The sequence below is a fragment of the Kryptolebias marmoratus genome, linkage group LG17 (genome assembly GCF_001649575.2).
Source record: "Kryptolebias marmoratus isolate JLee-2015 linkage group LG17, ASM164957v2, whole genome shotgun sequence".
NCBI classification, from domain to species: Eukaryota; Metazoa; Chordata; class Actinopteri; order Cyprinodontiformes; family Rivulidae; genus Kryptolebias; species Kryptolebias marmoratus.
This window is the reverse complement of record NC_051446.1, coordinates 16,549,175-16,565,098: the sequence shown is the minus strand read 5'-3', so window position 1 is coordinate 16,565,098 and position 15,924 is coordinate 16,549,175. Positions and strand designations below refer to the sequence as shown.

Genomic DNA, 15,924 nt, shown 5'->3' with positions numbered 1-15,924 from the left:
AGCTAGATTCTTCGTGCCTTGGTTTAGTAATATCATGTTTTAGTAGTTTAGTTATCCTGTACCTTTGTTAGCATTGTCATGTTTTAGCTTAGTTATCTTGTCATGTTCTGTAACTCTGTCTGTAATTTTGTTCTTGTGTTGTAAAGCACTTTGAGTTGCCTCGTGCTGAAAAGTGCTATATAAATAAATGTACCTACCTACCTACCTACCTGCTGCACATAGACACAAGTGTTATTGCGAATCCGTGTGTGTGGTTTCCTAAACTGAGAAAACGGATTCTTGCAACCTCAAATTTAGTTTTTACCCATGATCCTTGGCGGGGGTTCTGAAGTTTTTCTAAAGGTGCCTCCCAAGTTAGCAACCCAGAAAGGTGGATAAGCCATGGAACAATAGTCACTAGTTACATCACTCTCCACCAGCTGGCCTGTGTGTTTGGGCACAGCAGATGACAGATGTGTATCCAGTGCTTGACTGCCTTTTTATCCTTCAGTGTAAGCTGATGCCCCTCATATATTACTAACCAGCCATTTGTTCTCTACGGGGCATCTCTCTCCCTCTTTCTTTCTTTCCCCTCAGTTTCCCATCTTGTCTCTTCTCATCTGCCTCCCTCCTTCTGCCTGTCAGCTCGATTTCCCCCTCAAATAATGAAAGTTAAATAGGATGAAACTGGGTCGTAACTTTAAGTGGCAGATGAACACGGAGATGTTTCAAATTGAATTAAACCTTTGACGTGTGGAAAACAGGTAGTGCTAATTTGAAAATCAAGTTCTCCGCATATGTAAATTTTAACAACTCTTGTCGTTTTTTTTTTCACCATTTATATTTTGAATCTTTTTTGTTCGCGGTTAAATCAGCCGTTGCCGTGGTTCTGCTTCAAGCTGCATGTGGCAGCGAGCAAGTTGAGATGAAGGGTTAAACAGAACTGAAATGCAAATTTTCACAGATCCAGGCATTTCTCCTCAGCTAATAAATGAGCTCTTACAGGTAGTACATAAGACCTTTAGGTCTCTTAAAATTTCCTTATACATTTCTTTTTTACTGTGCGTCTTTTCAAAATCTTTATTGTCCACCCTGGTGGTGAAAAAAAACTCCATGTGTTGAGTTGATTAAAAGCTTTACTCAAAGTTGTTTTAGGGAAAATGAGGGTGAGTTACACAAGATATGATGCCAGTAAACAAAACCAAAAACAATAAAATTGAAAAACATCTCTGGATTCCGGCAAAATCACACTGAGAAACAAGTTTTGGCATTTATTTCCATTAAATTCCTCTCCATTTAAAACCTGAGGTATTTCAGGACTTTGTCTTTGAATTTATTTTCCAAATTCTGTCCATCTAGATTTGGGAAACAGAATAGGGAGGCAAGACTGACACCAATTGTGACGGGGGGGGGGAGTTTGTCGAAGAAAAGAAAAGTGACTCGACTACAGCCGAGGAGCAGAGAATTCACTGGAGCGTCGGAGTAAACTTGAGCTGGCTGAGAATGAGTTTTGTTGTCACGATACTCCCAAACACACAGCCTAGCAACAGTCTCCATGACACACACACACACACACAACATGCTGTGAGTTCACATCACTTAATCCAGTTTACACAAATTAGCCCGTATGCCTGGCTCCAATCGCAAACTCACAAGTTCTAGAGTTACCATGAAAAAAACATTCTGAGGGCGTGACTCAGTGTGGCACCTAAACAAAGGTGATTTTAAGTGTGTGTGTGTGTGTTGATCCAAGGTCTATTAGATGCATAAAGAGTATTATTACTGCTACTAATGTTTTATTATTATTACAATATTAAGGGAAGTGTGAAGACAGTCTTGAGGTCTGCAAAAAGTCATTTTAACCACTTTCCCCCCTCTTGAATAAAAAGGGAGATGGAATGTTATTTAGTAAGCTTTAGAGATAAGATTTGGACAGAACATCATTAAACATTTTATATTCCTACTGCTAAACTAAATTTCAAACAATAGTACATGTACAGTAATACTTCCAAGGTAATTATCATCTGCTGCAAAATGGAGCAATATTATTTTTAGGTTTTTATGCACGTCTTTATGTGTGTGTGTGTCTGTACTCTTAGAAAAATATTTCACAAATCACTGAATTAATTTTAATAAATCTTTCAAAAAGTAATCATTGGGTCGACATCTACAAATAAATACCTTTTGGAGACAACTCAATTTAAGATGGTTGCTACAGCTAATTGACATTAGCCTAAACAAAAATGGCTATAACTCTGTGAATTTTGATGTGGTTGTAGTTTACAGTCAATCACAACACATAATTCAAGTGCCAACAGACCATGTGAGATCCTGCAATATTACATGAGATTGTGTCTAATGTAATGTTATTTTTCAGGTTTGACCAAAACATCTATAACTTCTTCATTTTTCAGCATCAGAAAACCTAAGTCTAAATCTTTTGGTCATGAAATCTGGTGGGCGATATGAACTCCTTCAAGTAATGTTGGGCCTATAATTAGGAACTGGTTTTGTTAATTGTTAAAATTCACAGACCATGTTGTGACCAGCTTTATATAACAGCCAATGTCTCCAAACTTGCATCTAGAAAATACCCAGAAAATGTCCATTTGAGTTTCAGATTCCAGCAATAGCACATCCTAGTGATCCATCTAAAGTAGACCAGAAAAAAAAACTTAAAATTAAATAATGAAAACAGTAAAAAGGAAGGTTTTAGGTTTATTTTACTGCACACATAAAAACGAAACCCAATCAGCTCTGTCCATTGATTTGTTGCTCAATAAATCCTGACGTTGTGCGTTTAGAACTTTCTATATTGACTAAATGTAGAAATGTAGGATTCTACCCATCAGTGCTGAAATCAAGTCTACCAATTAGCATAAATCTGCATCTAATTAGTGGGAAAAACTAATTACATCTGAAGCAGCTGCTAACATTCTGATTTAGTATTTTCTGTCTGAGTTAAAAAGACTTTTGAAAGTTTTAAAGCAGTTTTCTATTTGTGCCATACTGTGAAAAATTTGATCTAATTTAAACAAGTTGTACTTGACTGCATTTAGCTTGTTACCATCTGTTATATATATTTGCTTGGCTTACTTTGCCTGGAGTCGACACATCGAGAATGGGAAAACCCAATGATGGTGAACTTCAAAATATGCAGAAGGTAAATGTGAACACAGCAAAATAAAATCCAGACAGTCAGTATCAGGAGAAATCTGCGTTCAAGTTGACTGATATCTGGAAAACATGATCTTCTCATAATAGTAAGTAGAGCTTTTCAACATTACAATCGATGGTTACATAGTTTTTGTCCACAGCTTTCTTTTATCCCCCACTGCTAAAAGGCAGGGAAATGTTTTGCTTGTGTCCGTGTGAGTGAATGTGAACATGTCTTTATCTGTTAGCAAAATTTATCATGAACCACTGGACAGATTTTAATTAAACTCTCAGAAAGTAATAATTGCATGGACATCTACAACTGATTAATTTTGATGACAGTTTCATTCAAGTTGTCTGCCACAGCTAACTAACCTAAGAAAACAAACAAAAAAAATGGCTGAACTCAGTCAACTTTACAGATATTGAAGTTGACTGAGTCAAATTTTGATGTGGTAGTCGTTAAGTGTCACTCTCAACACATACTCTGAGCGCTAAGAGAACATGCTATATCTTGCAACATTGCAAGACATCAAAAATGACTTTAGTTTCAAAATTTAACTAAAGAAAAGATGGTCTTAAAACTCAACGGGCATTATACATTCCTATAAGAAAATCTAGACCTTTATTTAGTATAGTTTTTTATGATGCCTTCCATCTTTATAAACAATACTTAAATGAAACTGAGCAATAATCAAGAGGAGAGAGATTGTATTTAACAAGGAAATGTCTCTTGACTGTTCTTTAAAAACACCCTTTGCAACACTAAATCAACATCTGCATAAAATGTCCTTTAAATGTTGCTCACAGATCTGCACAAAAGAATTAATGAGGATTAATGGCATCACAATGACCTGATTCTGTGAACAATATGTGTGTAGCATTCCTGAGCTACGTGTGGGCGTTTAGCCATTATTAGGGTTTCACTGGGTGTGTGAGTTAATTACATCTTGGACCTTTTTTAAATAACTTAGTATGGAAAGAGCCCTTTGAAGATAATTTGCCTCTTAAAAGCACATTATATTAAACTGTGTAAATGAAAATGTTAAAACAAGAAGCTCCTTTCTCCACATGCGTTCTGTCTGGTAAATCCCCGGTGCCTGATTCACCATGTGGCTCAAAACTACTGTGTATCCAATAGATTTAGTACAGAGCTAACTGGCTATTAGACAGCCTTGATCTTTAAAAAATATGTCTCCCAGTGTTTCAAACGAGACATTAGAGAGGCACTTTAGCAAAAGCCTAAAATATAAGAGCAGACAAACAAGAGAAAGCTCGTTTTTTTTTGCTCTGAAAGTTCTCATGTATCATGTCCTTTTTAAGCTTCCATCAGCAGGTACGCCAATCTCCAAACCTCCCTGGAGTCTGATTCCTCTCTGTCTACCAGCCAGCCATTCATCCATCACCTGTTCATCTCTCCATTCATCCATGGAGGACAGAGAGGGAGAGGAGAGGAAATTTTTAAGGGAAGACTTTTTTTCCCCTTTTTTTTTAAAGGACATACATATATTAAAAAAAAAAAAACTAAAAAGAATTTTTAGCAGAGGACAAACAGAAATGACAGAGTTAAAAGGAGAGGATGTTGTCACGGGCGAATGAACAAAGACTTGTGATGGGAGGACTGAAAAAAAGACAAGATGAGTAAAAGGAGAGGATTGTGGAAGAGAGGCAGTGTGACCTTGTGTTAGATTGATGCCTCTCAAGAGAAAACGGATTGCCGAACTGCTTACACACATAAAACACACACACATACATACGCACACACACAAGTTCACTGCTGTAAGGATCACCACTTTGTCACTGTGCTGGCTTATTCATTATCCCCCGCTCTCTCCCTCTCTGGCTTTATGTCTCTATCTCAGTGTGTCAGGTCGATTCCCACCGAGTAAAGGGCTGAACGCAGCTGACGGCTGTGATGGTAAAAATCAGACACTACTTGTTCTTGTACCCCCGCCAGGAACCTAAAGTGAGCCAATGAGCCAGTGGTGCTCTGCAACGTTAACATCCACATTGTTTTTAATCTGAATTAAAAGTTTTCAGATCAAGTTTTGGCTTCCTGAATCACATACTGATTTGGACATGATGAATTAACACACCTTTACATTATTGTTGGAATGATATCAGCACTTTCCATGTATCCACTATCAGAAGCATGGTATAACAACAAGAAATTGAGTAAAAACAATGAAGCATCATTTGTGTGTCCTTATAAAAACTGTTAGTATCAGAGAAAAAAAAGTACAAATGAACAAATAAATGCAAGTCTGTTATAAAAGACAAAAAATCTGAACCTTCAGGATTTTGTAGACTTTTCTGATTGTTGCCACCTCAAATGTCTGATTTTGCAGCGGCTTATTCTGAGAGAAGCATTCAAAGTTCCAGTGAAACTTTTTTTAACACCATAAAAAGAAATAGATTTATAAAAATAGCAGCAAATGTTTCATGTAACCTTTTCAAAAAACCACAATTTCCAAGGTGTTACTGTTTAAAAGTCACAACAACAAATTTGTTCAAGTGCTTTCCTGAAAAAAAAACAATTTTAATATAAATAAAAGCAAAAGTAACAATACGAAAAATAAATAACATTTAGTACCCATCAAATGCAATAAAACTGATTAGCTTACACTGTTACCCTAATTTATAAAATATTCTCTGAGATTATTTTTGCATGCCTTCTCCTCTACGACAGTATAGTCTGTTTTTATTCAATTTTCTTTCACTCATACAAACAAGCATACCTCTAAGTTTATAATTATGTTTTGCTAAAACCTTTCCAAAGATGTGCTTTTTGTTCAGACTCACTTTGCTTACTTTTTGCAATTTATCTGGATGCAACAGCCTCTATCGTGGTTACTTGTCGTGTTTGTAGCCTTCACTTTTCAACCATTCTCATGTTTGCCATTTGCTTGTTTCAGAGTAGAAAGGTGCTTGTAAAGTGACAATTTCCATCTATGTTCCACCTCCATGTTGCACACAATAGAAAACAGCTTTCACGTTTAAGTAATACTTCAAGAAACTGACTTGCAGAGATTTTAGTGGTAAAAACAGTATGAAATGTGACCTTCTGGCATCAGACATGTTTTCATCTTGCAAGAAGTGAAACCATGCAAGGAGCTGGGATGATTGGTCAAAATTGCATGCCTGAGTCAAATTTGAGGGGGATTGGCTGGACTTGCTTTAATAGTTCTGATAGCAACATTATAACTTCCTGGAGGGCCTGAAATGTAGGGACACCAAAGGTTGAACAATTCAAATTCAGAAAAAGTTGGGATGTGTAAAATGTAAATAAAAAAACAGAATGCAATGATTTGCAAACGTCATAAATCCCTATTTCATTCCCAATACAACATACTAAACATATCAAATGACGAATAAATTCCCATTTTTTGAAAAAAAAAAAAAAAAAATCATTTTGAATTTTATAGCAGCAACAGAGCTCAAAAAGACAAAACAGGCAACAAAATGTTGTAAAATTAAGTGGTACAAATATGAAACATCTGGAAGAGCATTTTGCAACAAACAAAGTCAACTGGCAACAGGTCAGTAAGAGAACTAACTATAAAAAGAGCATTTTAGAGAGGCTGAATCTGTCAGAAGTAAAGAAGGGCAGAGATTCACCAGTCTGTGGAAATCTAAAACTAAAAAGTGGAACTTTGAATGTCTCCTCATCTACAGTTCATAATATCAAAACGTTTAAGAATCTGGAGAAATCCCTGAGCTCAAGGAACAAGGCCGAAAGTCAATATTGGATGCCCATGATCTTTGAGCTCTCAGGCGGAATTGCAATAAAAAATAGGTCTGATTCTGTTATGGACATCACTAAATGTGCTCAGGAACACTTCCACAAACCAGTGTATGTATACATAGTTCATCGTGCCATCCACAAATGCTGCTTAAAGCTCTATCATGTAAATTAGCTGCTATATTTGAACACAATCCTGAAACCCTGTCTTATTTTGTGGGCCAAAGCTTGTTTAAAACTCCCGTGGCCTGTGGGTCAAATGGACTTGAAATTACAAGGGCTTCTCTTCCTCTCTTCTGTGACAAAATGGATTAAGGCAAAAAAGAAAATGGTTCTGTGGTCAGACAAAAATTAAATTTAAAATATTTTTGGGAAACCATGGACACCACATCCTCCATAGTAAAGAGTAGAGGGACCATACAGTCTATTATCAGCACTCAGTTTAAAGGTCTGCCTCTCTGATGATAAGGGAGTGCATTAGTGGCTAAGGCAAGTGGACCTTACACATCTGGAATGGCACTATCAGTGCAAAAGTATATACAGCTTTTAGAACAACATATGATCCCACCCATTTTTGGGAAAGGCCTTGCATATTTTAGCAAGACAACGCTAAACCATGTACTTCATCCATTACATCAGCATGGCTTCATAGTAGAAGAATCCTGCCTGTAGTCCAGATCTCTCACGAGTAACAAAACATTTGATGCATTATGAAATAAAAAATATCAGGCAAAGACCTACGGCTGTTGAACAGCCAGAATCCTACATCACACAAGAACTGGACTACATCCCCGTCCAAAAACTCTAGTCTCAGTTCCTAGATGTTTACAGATTGATGTTAAAAGAAATATGAATGCTTTGTAATAGTAAACATAACCCTGGCTCCACGTTTTTTAAATGTGTTGCTGCCATCAAATTACAAATGACTTAGTACTTTTTTTTAAAATGGTACAAGTTTTTAGCGTGAACATTTGATATGTTCACTGTGTTTTATTATGAATATCATATGGGTTTATAAGATGCCAAGTATCCTCATGTACAATTCTTAGACTTAAAGTAATACGAACTACATTTTGGGGAAAGCCAACAAAAGATGAGTGATGTAAGTAAAGGAAGCAATGAAAGTAAGACGGGTTGAAAAGAAACCAACCTAAGGATATAGTCAGTCATGTCAAAGATGGAGATAAAAAGTGCTGATGAAAAGAAATGTCTGAGGTGTTTTACTTCTAAAATCTTGCAGGCAGGTGATTTTGAAAGACAATACCCAAGTGTGACATTAAATTTTCTATATCTCTATGGATTCAATAGTAATTTACAGAGTTCATTACTGTAAACATCATTCTGAAAGCTTTAAATTTAGTGTATGCTAACAAGTGCTGTGCACCAAAAATGTGTTAAGCCTTTTCAAATCCATTCAGATTTTATTATCCATTTGGGGTGGTCATGGTTCACCCAACAGAATGGTCATAATCCAATGGGAAGATTTACGGATCAATCCTTGTCTCCTCTTTGTGTTGAAGTGTCCTCAGGCAAGACACTGAACCACACATTGCATCTGCTATGCTTATAAGACAGAAAAAAAATCCACTTATATATAGAACAAGAAGCATTGTATGAGTGTTTGTTTAAGGGGGTGAATGAGGGAAAAAAGCAACAACAACAACAACAAAAACATTGTAAAGCTCTTTGTAGGACCTTGCATTCACAAAGACTGTGTGGAGTAATTTCCATTTTCAGCAGTGTATGTTTATTTACAGAAATTGCCATTTTTAATACAACTGTAAATTCACGGCTGCGAGTGTGTTTTTATTCAGAGTCAGGCTCTGGCTACGCTTGATGCATTAGTGACAGTATTACCAAACTCCTATAACACAACACCATAATCATCGAGGTTTACACACAAGGTGAGCTCAATTTGCTGCAGTGTTTGTTAAAAACTAGTAAAAGTATAACTTTTCCTCTTAGATCTAAAGAGGTGTCATGAATGATGTCACTGCTTTTGGAATAATAATCAAAGACATAATGTACCTGAAGTGCCTCATTCAAACACAATTACTGAGCTGGTTTATTATTCTTCCAGAGCATATTATCATTAAAAGTACTCAAGCTTAAATAAAACTCAATAGATCATTTGTACATTTAGGGAAATCACAAGGGCTTGAATAGAAGTCAATTGGGCTTCCTTTCTTGGTTTTGGTTTTGCCTCACATGTTGACGTTCACAGTTCTTTTAAATATTACCCATAAAGACACTTTTAAATAAAATGTTGATTACAGTTTCTACTTACAGAAACAATTGCAAAATTGCTGTAATGAGGCAGGAAGGGACGAAGATTAACCAAGTTTCAGAGTTTAGAAGCTGGAGAATTGGGTCTAAAACAGCAGTTGGGTTTAGGTATCAAATATACTTGGAAAGGATTAGAAAAAGATCATATAGAGAGGTAGGCTTCACTTTTTCACAGCGTTTTAGACATTTTACAAATTAGTTTGCCAGGAATTCTTTTGGGGTAGCAAGACACAATACAGCTTGGTATGTAGCTGGTAGTGACTTGGTACTTATCCAGGTAAATACCAGAACATTTTACACAACGTCACAACTTTTTTGGATTTGTGGTTGCAATATTATTTATTTCTAATACAGCCATTTAGTAGCTCACATTATACACACAAACACTTTTGGCATATAAGAAAATCATCTTACAGAGGCAGGCATATTACAGACACACAGACACACACAACATACTGCAACTCAAATGTAATTCATATTTACTTCTATTGTGCCTTGTGAACATTTGCTAATGCTCACAATCACATTTAATCAAACTATTTTAAAATCTGTGTAACTGAGATGCAGAAATTCACAAAAGCTTAGAGTTTATTTTTCAGTGTCCTGTTTTTTTTGTTGTATTTATTTATTTATTTTGTTAGCTTTTTTATGCAAGGAACCTAACCTGAAGAGAAATGTTGTATTTGGATATGATGACTAACTAAAGCTAGGAGCAAGTCAAAGTGTTTTCAGTATTAAGTAGTAAAACGTAATGATTTTAGTTAAAGGTTATAGCAAGTTTCAGGGGGAGAAAATAAATCAGAGTGAAAGGGTTTTGGTGCTGTCAAACTTTCATCCCAAACGCCTGATTTGACACATTGTGCCGTCTCTGAGATTTAAGACTTATTAAAAAATATGTTGGTACTCTTCTCTCATGGGAAACCAAAAAAAAGTGAGTAAATATATGGCTCTTACCCAGAGACGCAGGCTAATTAAGACATAGAAGTACCCAAGTGATGCGGTGCGCTAAAACCAGCTTCCTGTGCTGGGATTTATGCTCATTAAAAACACACCAGAATTTATGTATGTTATAGGGAGACCAAACCTGACAAAAGCATTGTTTGCTAACTAAAAACCCAGGCTCATTATTTAACTAGATTTGTGATGCACAGACAAATCGTATCTGCAAATTTGTTTCTTAGACCTGTCAGGGACTAACAGGTAATTAAATAAACCCAAAGACAGAAAAAAAATTGGATCTAGAGATATTTAAAACCAAGGGTTTATATAGATATACATATTAAGACTTTTGAATCTAACTTCACAGCTAACAGACATGGACTTTCATGCAGACATATTTGATGTGAACATATGATCCCCTTATAGCTCCACAGAGAAAACCCAGTTCACCTTTGGCTGCAGCTCCTCTCTGCAGCTAAATGACGAACAGATAAATCTCAAAGCTCAGGGGTTAAATGGAAAATTAATATTTTGATAAATTGAGCAGAAAGTCAAGAGAGCATTACACTGATCTCTCCCATCAGTGATGATTTAATTTTGGTTTGAAGTTGCTTCAGCTCAACCCCCCAGTTCAGAGGGAAACAAACGTGGAAGGTTTCTTAATTTTTAAAATATTCACTGGCTTCTTTACATTACTTGTTGCAATGGCTTATATAACTCATATTCAGATGAGAAGAGACACTATGTAATATTAAATAATAGTATCTTCTTTAAACCACACAACATATTTTATGTTGGGATATCACACTATATAGAAGCCTAGCATTCCTTGAAGGAACGCATCTCGCCAACCACCTTTCATGCCAGAGTTTGGATCTAAAATCATCTTATGTTACATTTAGTCAAACTTTGAAAAGAACATCATGTGCGATCCTATGCGATATCACGAGATGACACACTTAAAGTACATGTTATGAATTACCGTACACCCAGCGACTGCCACATCAAACTGTAGCTCAATATCTGTGAAATTATAGCCATTTTTGTTTATTCTAAGGTGAGTTGACTGAGGTGGCTATCTTGAATTGTGTTGACTCCAAAAATGAATCAACTCTAGATATGTAACCAGTACTTATATTTTAAAAGTTTCATTGAAATCCGTCTAGTCGTTCATGAGATATTTTTTTAGACCAATGGGTTTGACTCAAAGAGTCAACTCTTACACAGTGAGTAACACTTTAAGTATGTGCTGCAAATGATTCTCAACTACTACTATAATAAATTTTAGCAGAAGATCTGTAAAACTGACTGAATTATAGCCATTTTTGTGTTTTCTAAAATGTGTTTGCTGTGGAGTCAAATTTGAATTAGTTTGGCTCTAAAGCAGGGGTGTCCAAAGTCGGTCCTCGAGGGCCGGCATCCTGCATGTTTTAGTTTTCTCCCTGGTTTTACACACCTGGATCAAATGATGGCTCATTAGAAGGCCTAAGCAGAACACTGACTTGCTGAGGAGGTTGTTACAACCACTAGGGAGAGAACTAAAACATGCAGGATGCCGGCCCTCGAGGACCGACTTTGGACACCCCTGCTCTAAAGGTTAATCAGCTGTAGCTGTACATTCAGTAATTATTTTCTATGAGTTTCATTAAAAGCTGTCAAGTGTTTTTTGTGATATTTACAGTAACAGACAGAGTTCACTCTGAATAGTTAGTGGCAATTTTTAATACAAAGATCTTAAAGAATCTGTTAGTGCTCAGAATATGTGATGGAGATCAGTCCCAGCTCCTACCACACCAAACATTTGGTCAAAATGTATAAAATTGACTGAGATAGCCATTTTTGTGTTTTTTTTAAAGTCCGCTGACTGTGGCAAGGACCTTGAATCAAGTTGCCTCTAAAAGTTAGTCAGTTATAGACACACAGCCAATAATTACTTTCTGCAAGTTTCACTAAAATTCCTCTACTGGTTCATGAGATATTTTGGTAACAGACAGACACAGACAAGGGCAAAAACATTATTCTTCACCTTTGCCTTTTGGCGAAACAAGATAATTTATTTTTAATTGCACAATCTAATCCCTCTGCAAACTTGCTGCTTAAATATTATGCGCAGTAGGAATTAAATATTTGAATCTAACTTCTTAGTCTGTGATGTTTTGCAGTATCCCAGTGATAAGACATAGCTGGGCTCTGATTTGCCCCAACAGGGCAACAACACCATGGGTCTGCAGCTCTACCTGCTTTGTGAAGCTGCACTCAGGCACAGAGCTGTGCTTAAGTGTTAGAAACTTTTAGATTCTTATCCATCACACAGTGCCATCAGGGACAGGTCTGATCCATCCCAAATTCATTCTTTGGCCCCAAACATTCAGCCAGAGTCATAAAGAACAGTCTTTAGAGACAGGAAAAGGAGTCCTGCAGCAGATGGTTTGGCCCCTGCAGAGTCCTGATCATCAAGTCAGTGTGAGATCACATAAGGAGACAAAAACAACTGAGACAGCCACAGAAAACCAAAAGTTTTCTGTACAAGTCTGTAAAATTAGGTTTTTAGTATTTGTGGTGACAAACATATCAGTAAGTGTGTTTGATTTTAATTAAAAATGGAAACAGACGGAAAACAAAAACAGGTTTAGCTTTTATTAAACTTCTAAATTAGTATGTGGAAGCATAAAAAAGCATTCTTCATTTAGCTAATATGGTAAATCTGCTCACTTATATTATAACATTACTCTGAGTTTGCATAAACACAGCAATAGGAATGTTTTATGAAGATCATTATTAAAAGAAAATAGGTTCAAAACTTCAGTGACTTCACTTCTAAATGCATTAATAAACAACAACAAAGTGAGCATTGTATTTTTTAAGTAAACGTAATGATCTCTTTCCAGTCAAACAACAGTTGCTTATTTCTAAAAAAATGAGGCAGCATAAATGTTAAATTGATGAGAAAAAAAAAGACATTTTATTTTTTACAGCTATTAACACAGCAGAAATCACAGCCAGTGAGTTGGCACTGCAACCAGGGTCAGACTGAGGCAACAAAACGAACGGGTCGATGATTTGTTCCTGCACTTCTTCTTTACATAAAATATTTGTTGGCAGGTCTGCATGCTTGTACAACATCTTTCCTTTTATTTCTTTATTTATTAATTTATTTGCAAGCGCAGTACATCACAAAACAGATCACATTAAAACATATTCTCAGAATTACAGTAACTTTTTTTTTAGCTCAAGCCTAGGCTCCTCACTTGAGCCCTTAAGCAGAATGAAAACTGAGAAATACAACCTCAGAACCAAACTGCATTTTATTTTTAATTGAAAGTTAACATGTGAAATTAATAAAAAAAATCTAAAATTATACCTAACATTTTTTACTCACAGTTAATTTAAACCTTTTTAAAATATACAAAGCAAGCAAGAATCCCAATTGTTATCACACTACCCCGTCATCTGAAGTTCTGTTGACAAGTTTTTAAGTTGTCCAATTTTTTAACTTACATAAAGTCTTGATTTACTTGTGGTAAATGTTTTTTATCTTCATTTTGGGCTTAGTTGTATTTGCTGCATTTTAAAACCATCTTCCATCTGTTCATTTACTTGAGGTTTATTTCAAGCCTTCATATGTTGTTGTTGTTGTTGTTGTTGATTTTACCTGATTTTTTCCCCCAGTTGCTCATTATTGCCCAGCGCTCCAGGCAAAAGTGGAAAAATGTATTTGCACATGACTTTGTGTTTGTTTGTCTGTCGTGTTATTTTATGAACCACTGGATGAGTTTTAGCTAAGGGATCTTAGCAAACACAAAATTGACTATAACTAACTAATTTTAGAGACATTGAGATAAAATATTGAGGTGTGGTCATAGCTGAGAGTCATTAACAACACAAGCTCTTAACGGGTGCCAGTTTGCAAAATTACGTGAGATTGTGCATAACATTATTTTCAAGGTTTGGCAAAAAGGACTACAGCTCCATCATTTTTAAACTTGCTGATTTTAGTCTAAATCTCTGGCAAAAAGGAGGTGGGTGATATGCTTTCTTTTAAGGAATGCTAGGTGTTTAATTTAGAGGGTTTTAATTTTTCTAGAATAATGACACACATTTTATATTGCATATACATTAGTTAGAACCATTGCAGAAGAAGAATTTTTATCTATGTATTAGAATAAACTGCTCCCTGCGACCAAGAAAGGAGGAGAAGCTGTTAAGAAAATGGCTGCATGGATGGATGATGTTAAGAATTACAATTAATGACAAAGTACTGAAGTAAAAGGCATGATAAAGGAATTACAGCATTCATCTTTAGTCATGAATCAATCAATATACAGATACAAATCAGGAAAATTTACATAAAGCGCAGATCGCTACTTATGATTTGCCTCGAGGCAGGTCGGAGAAAAAGTAGAACAAAAAGATAAGACAATGAGACAAATTGGACAGGGAGGAGATGCAAAAAGAGATTCCTTTTACCTTCTGTGTCCTGGCCGAGGCAGGCTGATAGCAGCAACAGATGAAGGACTCCCGTTCTCATCACATTCATCCGTCTGACTTGGCCCCATGACAGTGGCCCCATTAAGCACATTCTACCCATCTTCACCACCATGCTTCACCAAGCATCCAGCTGTGCAGGGAGGGGGATAGACACATGAATGCAGGTTAGTTTCAGTCATTAACCCCTTTTCTAGCTGCGCTAAATTGAAAGTAAAAGCTTTAAAAACATCCAGTGGCCTTGATTTTTCTCCGCTCACAAATTGAGAAAAAAACAAAAACAAAACTCTATGACAAACTTGAGGCAGCACACTTTAACTCATATACATCCATTTCTAACAGTCACTCATGTTTGATGTGTCTGCACTCTGTCTCTACAGATGTTAAAAAAAAAAGTTTTCCATATTGATAGTTTCAAAACATTACATCCCTATGGTGAGATGCCCTCTCAATCTAAAGCTCTGATGGCATTTAATATTCATTTTGAGGCTGCACCGCAGACTACAATCCAAAGTCTTTGATCAGCCTTTGTGCTCATGCATCAAAGTAAATTATTGTTTCACAGCCAACAAAATGAAAAATATAGAAACCTGTGGATGATGATAGAGAGGGAAATATTAAGTGCAAAGTAAAATGCCAGAGGTGCCAGCAACATCTCAGATCTTGTGGTGGAAAATCTGCCACATTTGAAATGCTATACGGAGGAGCGAGCGTGAGAAAAATAGATTTAGCTGACGTGTGCTTATGCATGCATGCATGGGGCGCTTTTCTATATGTGCATCGTTTAGGATTTAAATAATTATGTCTTTTAGGGAGAGCAAGCAAGGGAAATGGAAGGTTTCTGTGAAGTTAAAGCCACATGTTTGTGCTCTCTGAGTGTGTATAAATTGATATTTGATTGCTTGCGGCTCAGACTCATCTCACATCATGACTGGTCATTTACTCATTTTCATAGAAATTACAAACAAAAGTGATTTTAGAAGAAGTACAAGAGAAAACATCCTCGGGTCGTCAGCACAGACTTAGAATTAGTTCAGTTCCTTTAGAGTGTATGTGTGTACTGCATATTTTTCTGTAGGAGTAAAACTGACTAAGGCCAAATTCCCTTCTCCTTACTTTTTGTGCATTCCAGTTTGCTATGGGAACTGGGCTGAAGGAAGGGCCATGGTTACCCTGTACTTGCATGGAACTTACAGAGTACATACCTGGTACCTACCAGGACCGGATTATATTATAAAGTGACTAGTTATCCTGTACTCAACTGTTATTTACCTATTACTTGCCAGTTTACATATCAGGTAAGTACCAGGTTTATCCTGGACTGGCTGCATTATGAA

The 15,924-nt window shown here is 36.3% G+C and overlaps 1 protein-coding gene across 3 annotated transcripts in view; it reads right to left on the bottom strand.

The window, feature by feature from the left end:
• Positions 1–15,924, bottom strand: part of LOC108249191 (protocadherin-15-like) — a 211,362-nt gene that overhangs the window by 163,516 nt on the left and 31,922 nt on the right. For all 3 annotated transcript variants that reach the window (XM_017438411.2, XM_025010744.2, XM_017438403.3), the window contains exon 2: positions 14,570–14,720. In XM_017438411.2, the coding sequence (XP_017293900.1) occupies positions 14,570–14,702 (133 nt within the window). In that variant the 5' untranslated portion in view covers positions 14,703–14,720. The remainder of the gene's footprint in view (positions 1–14,569; positions 14,721–15,924) is intronic.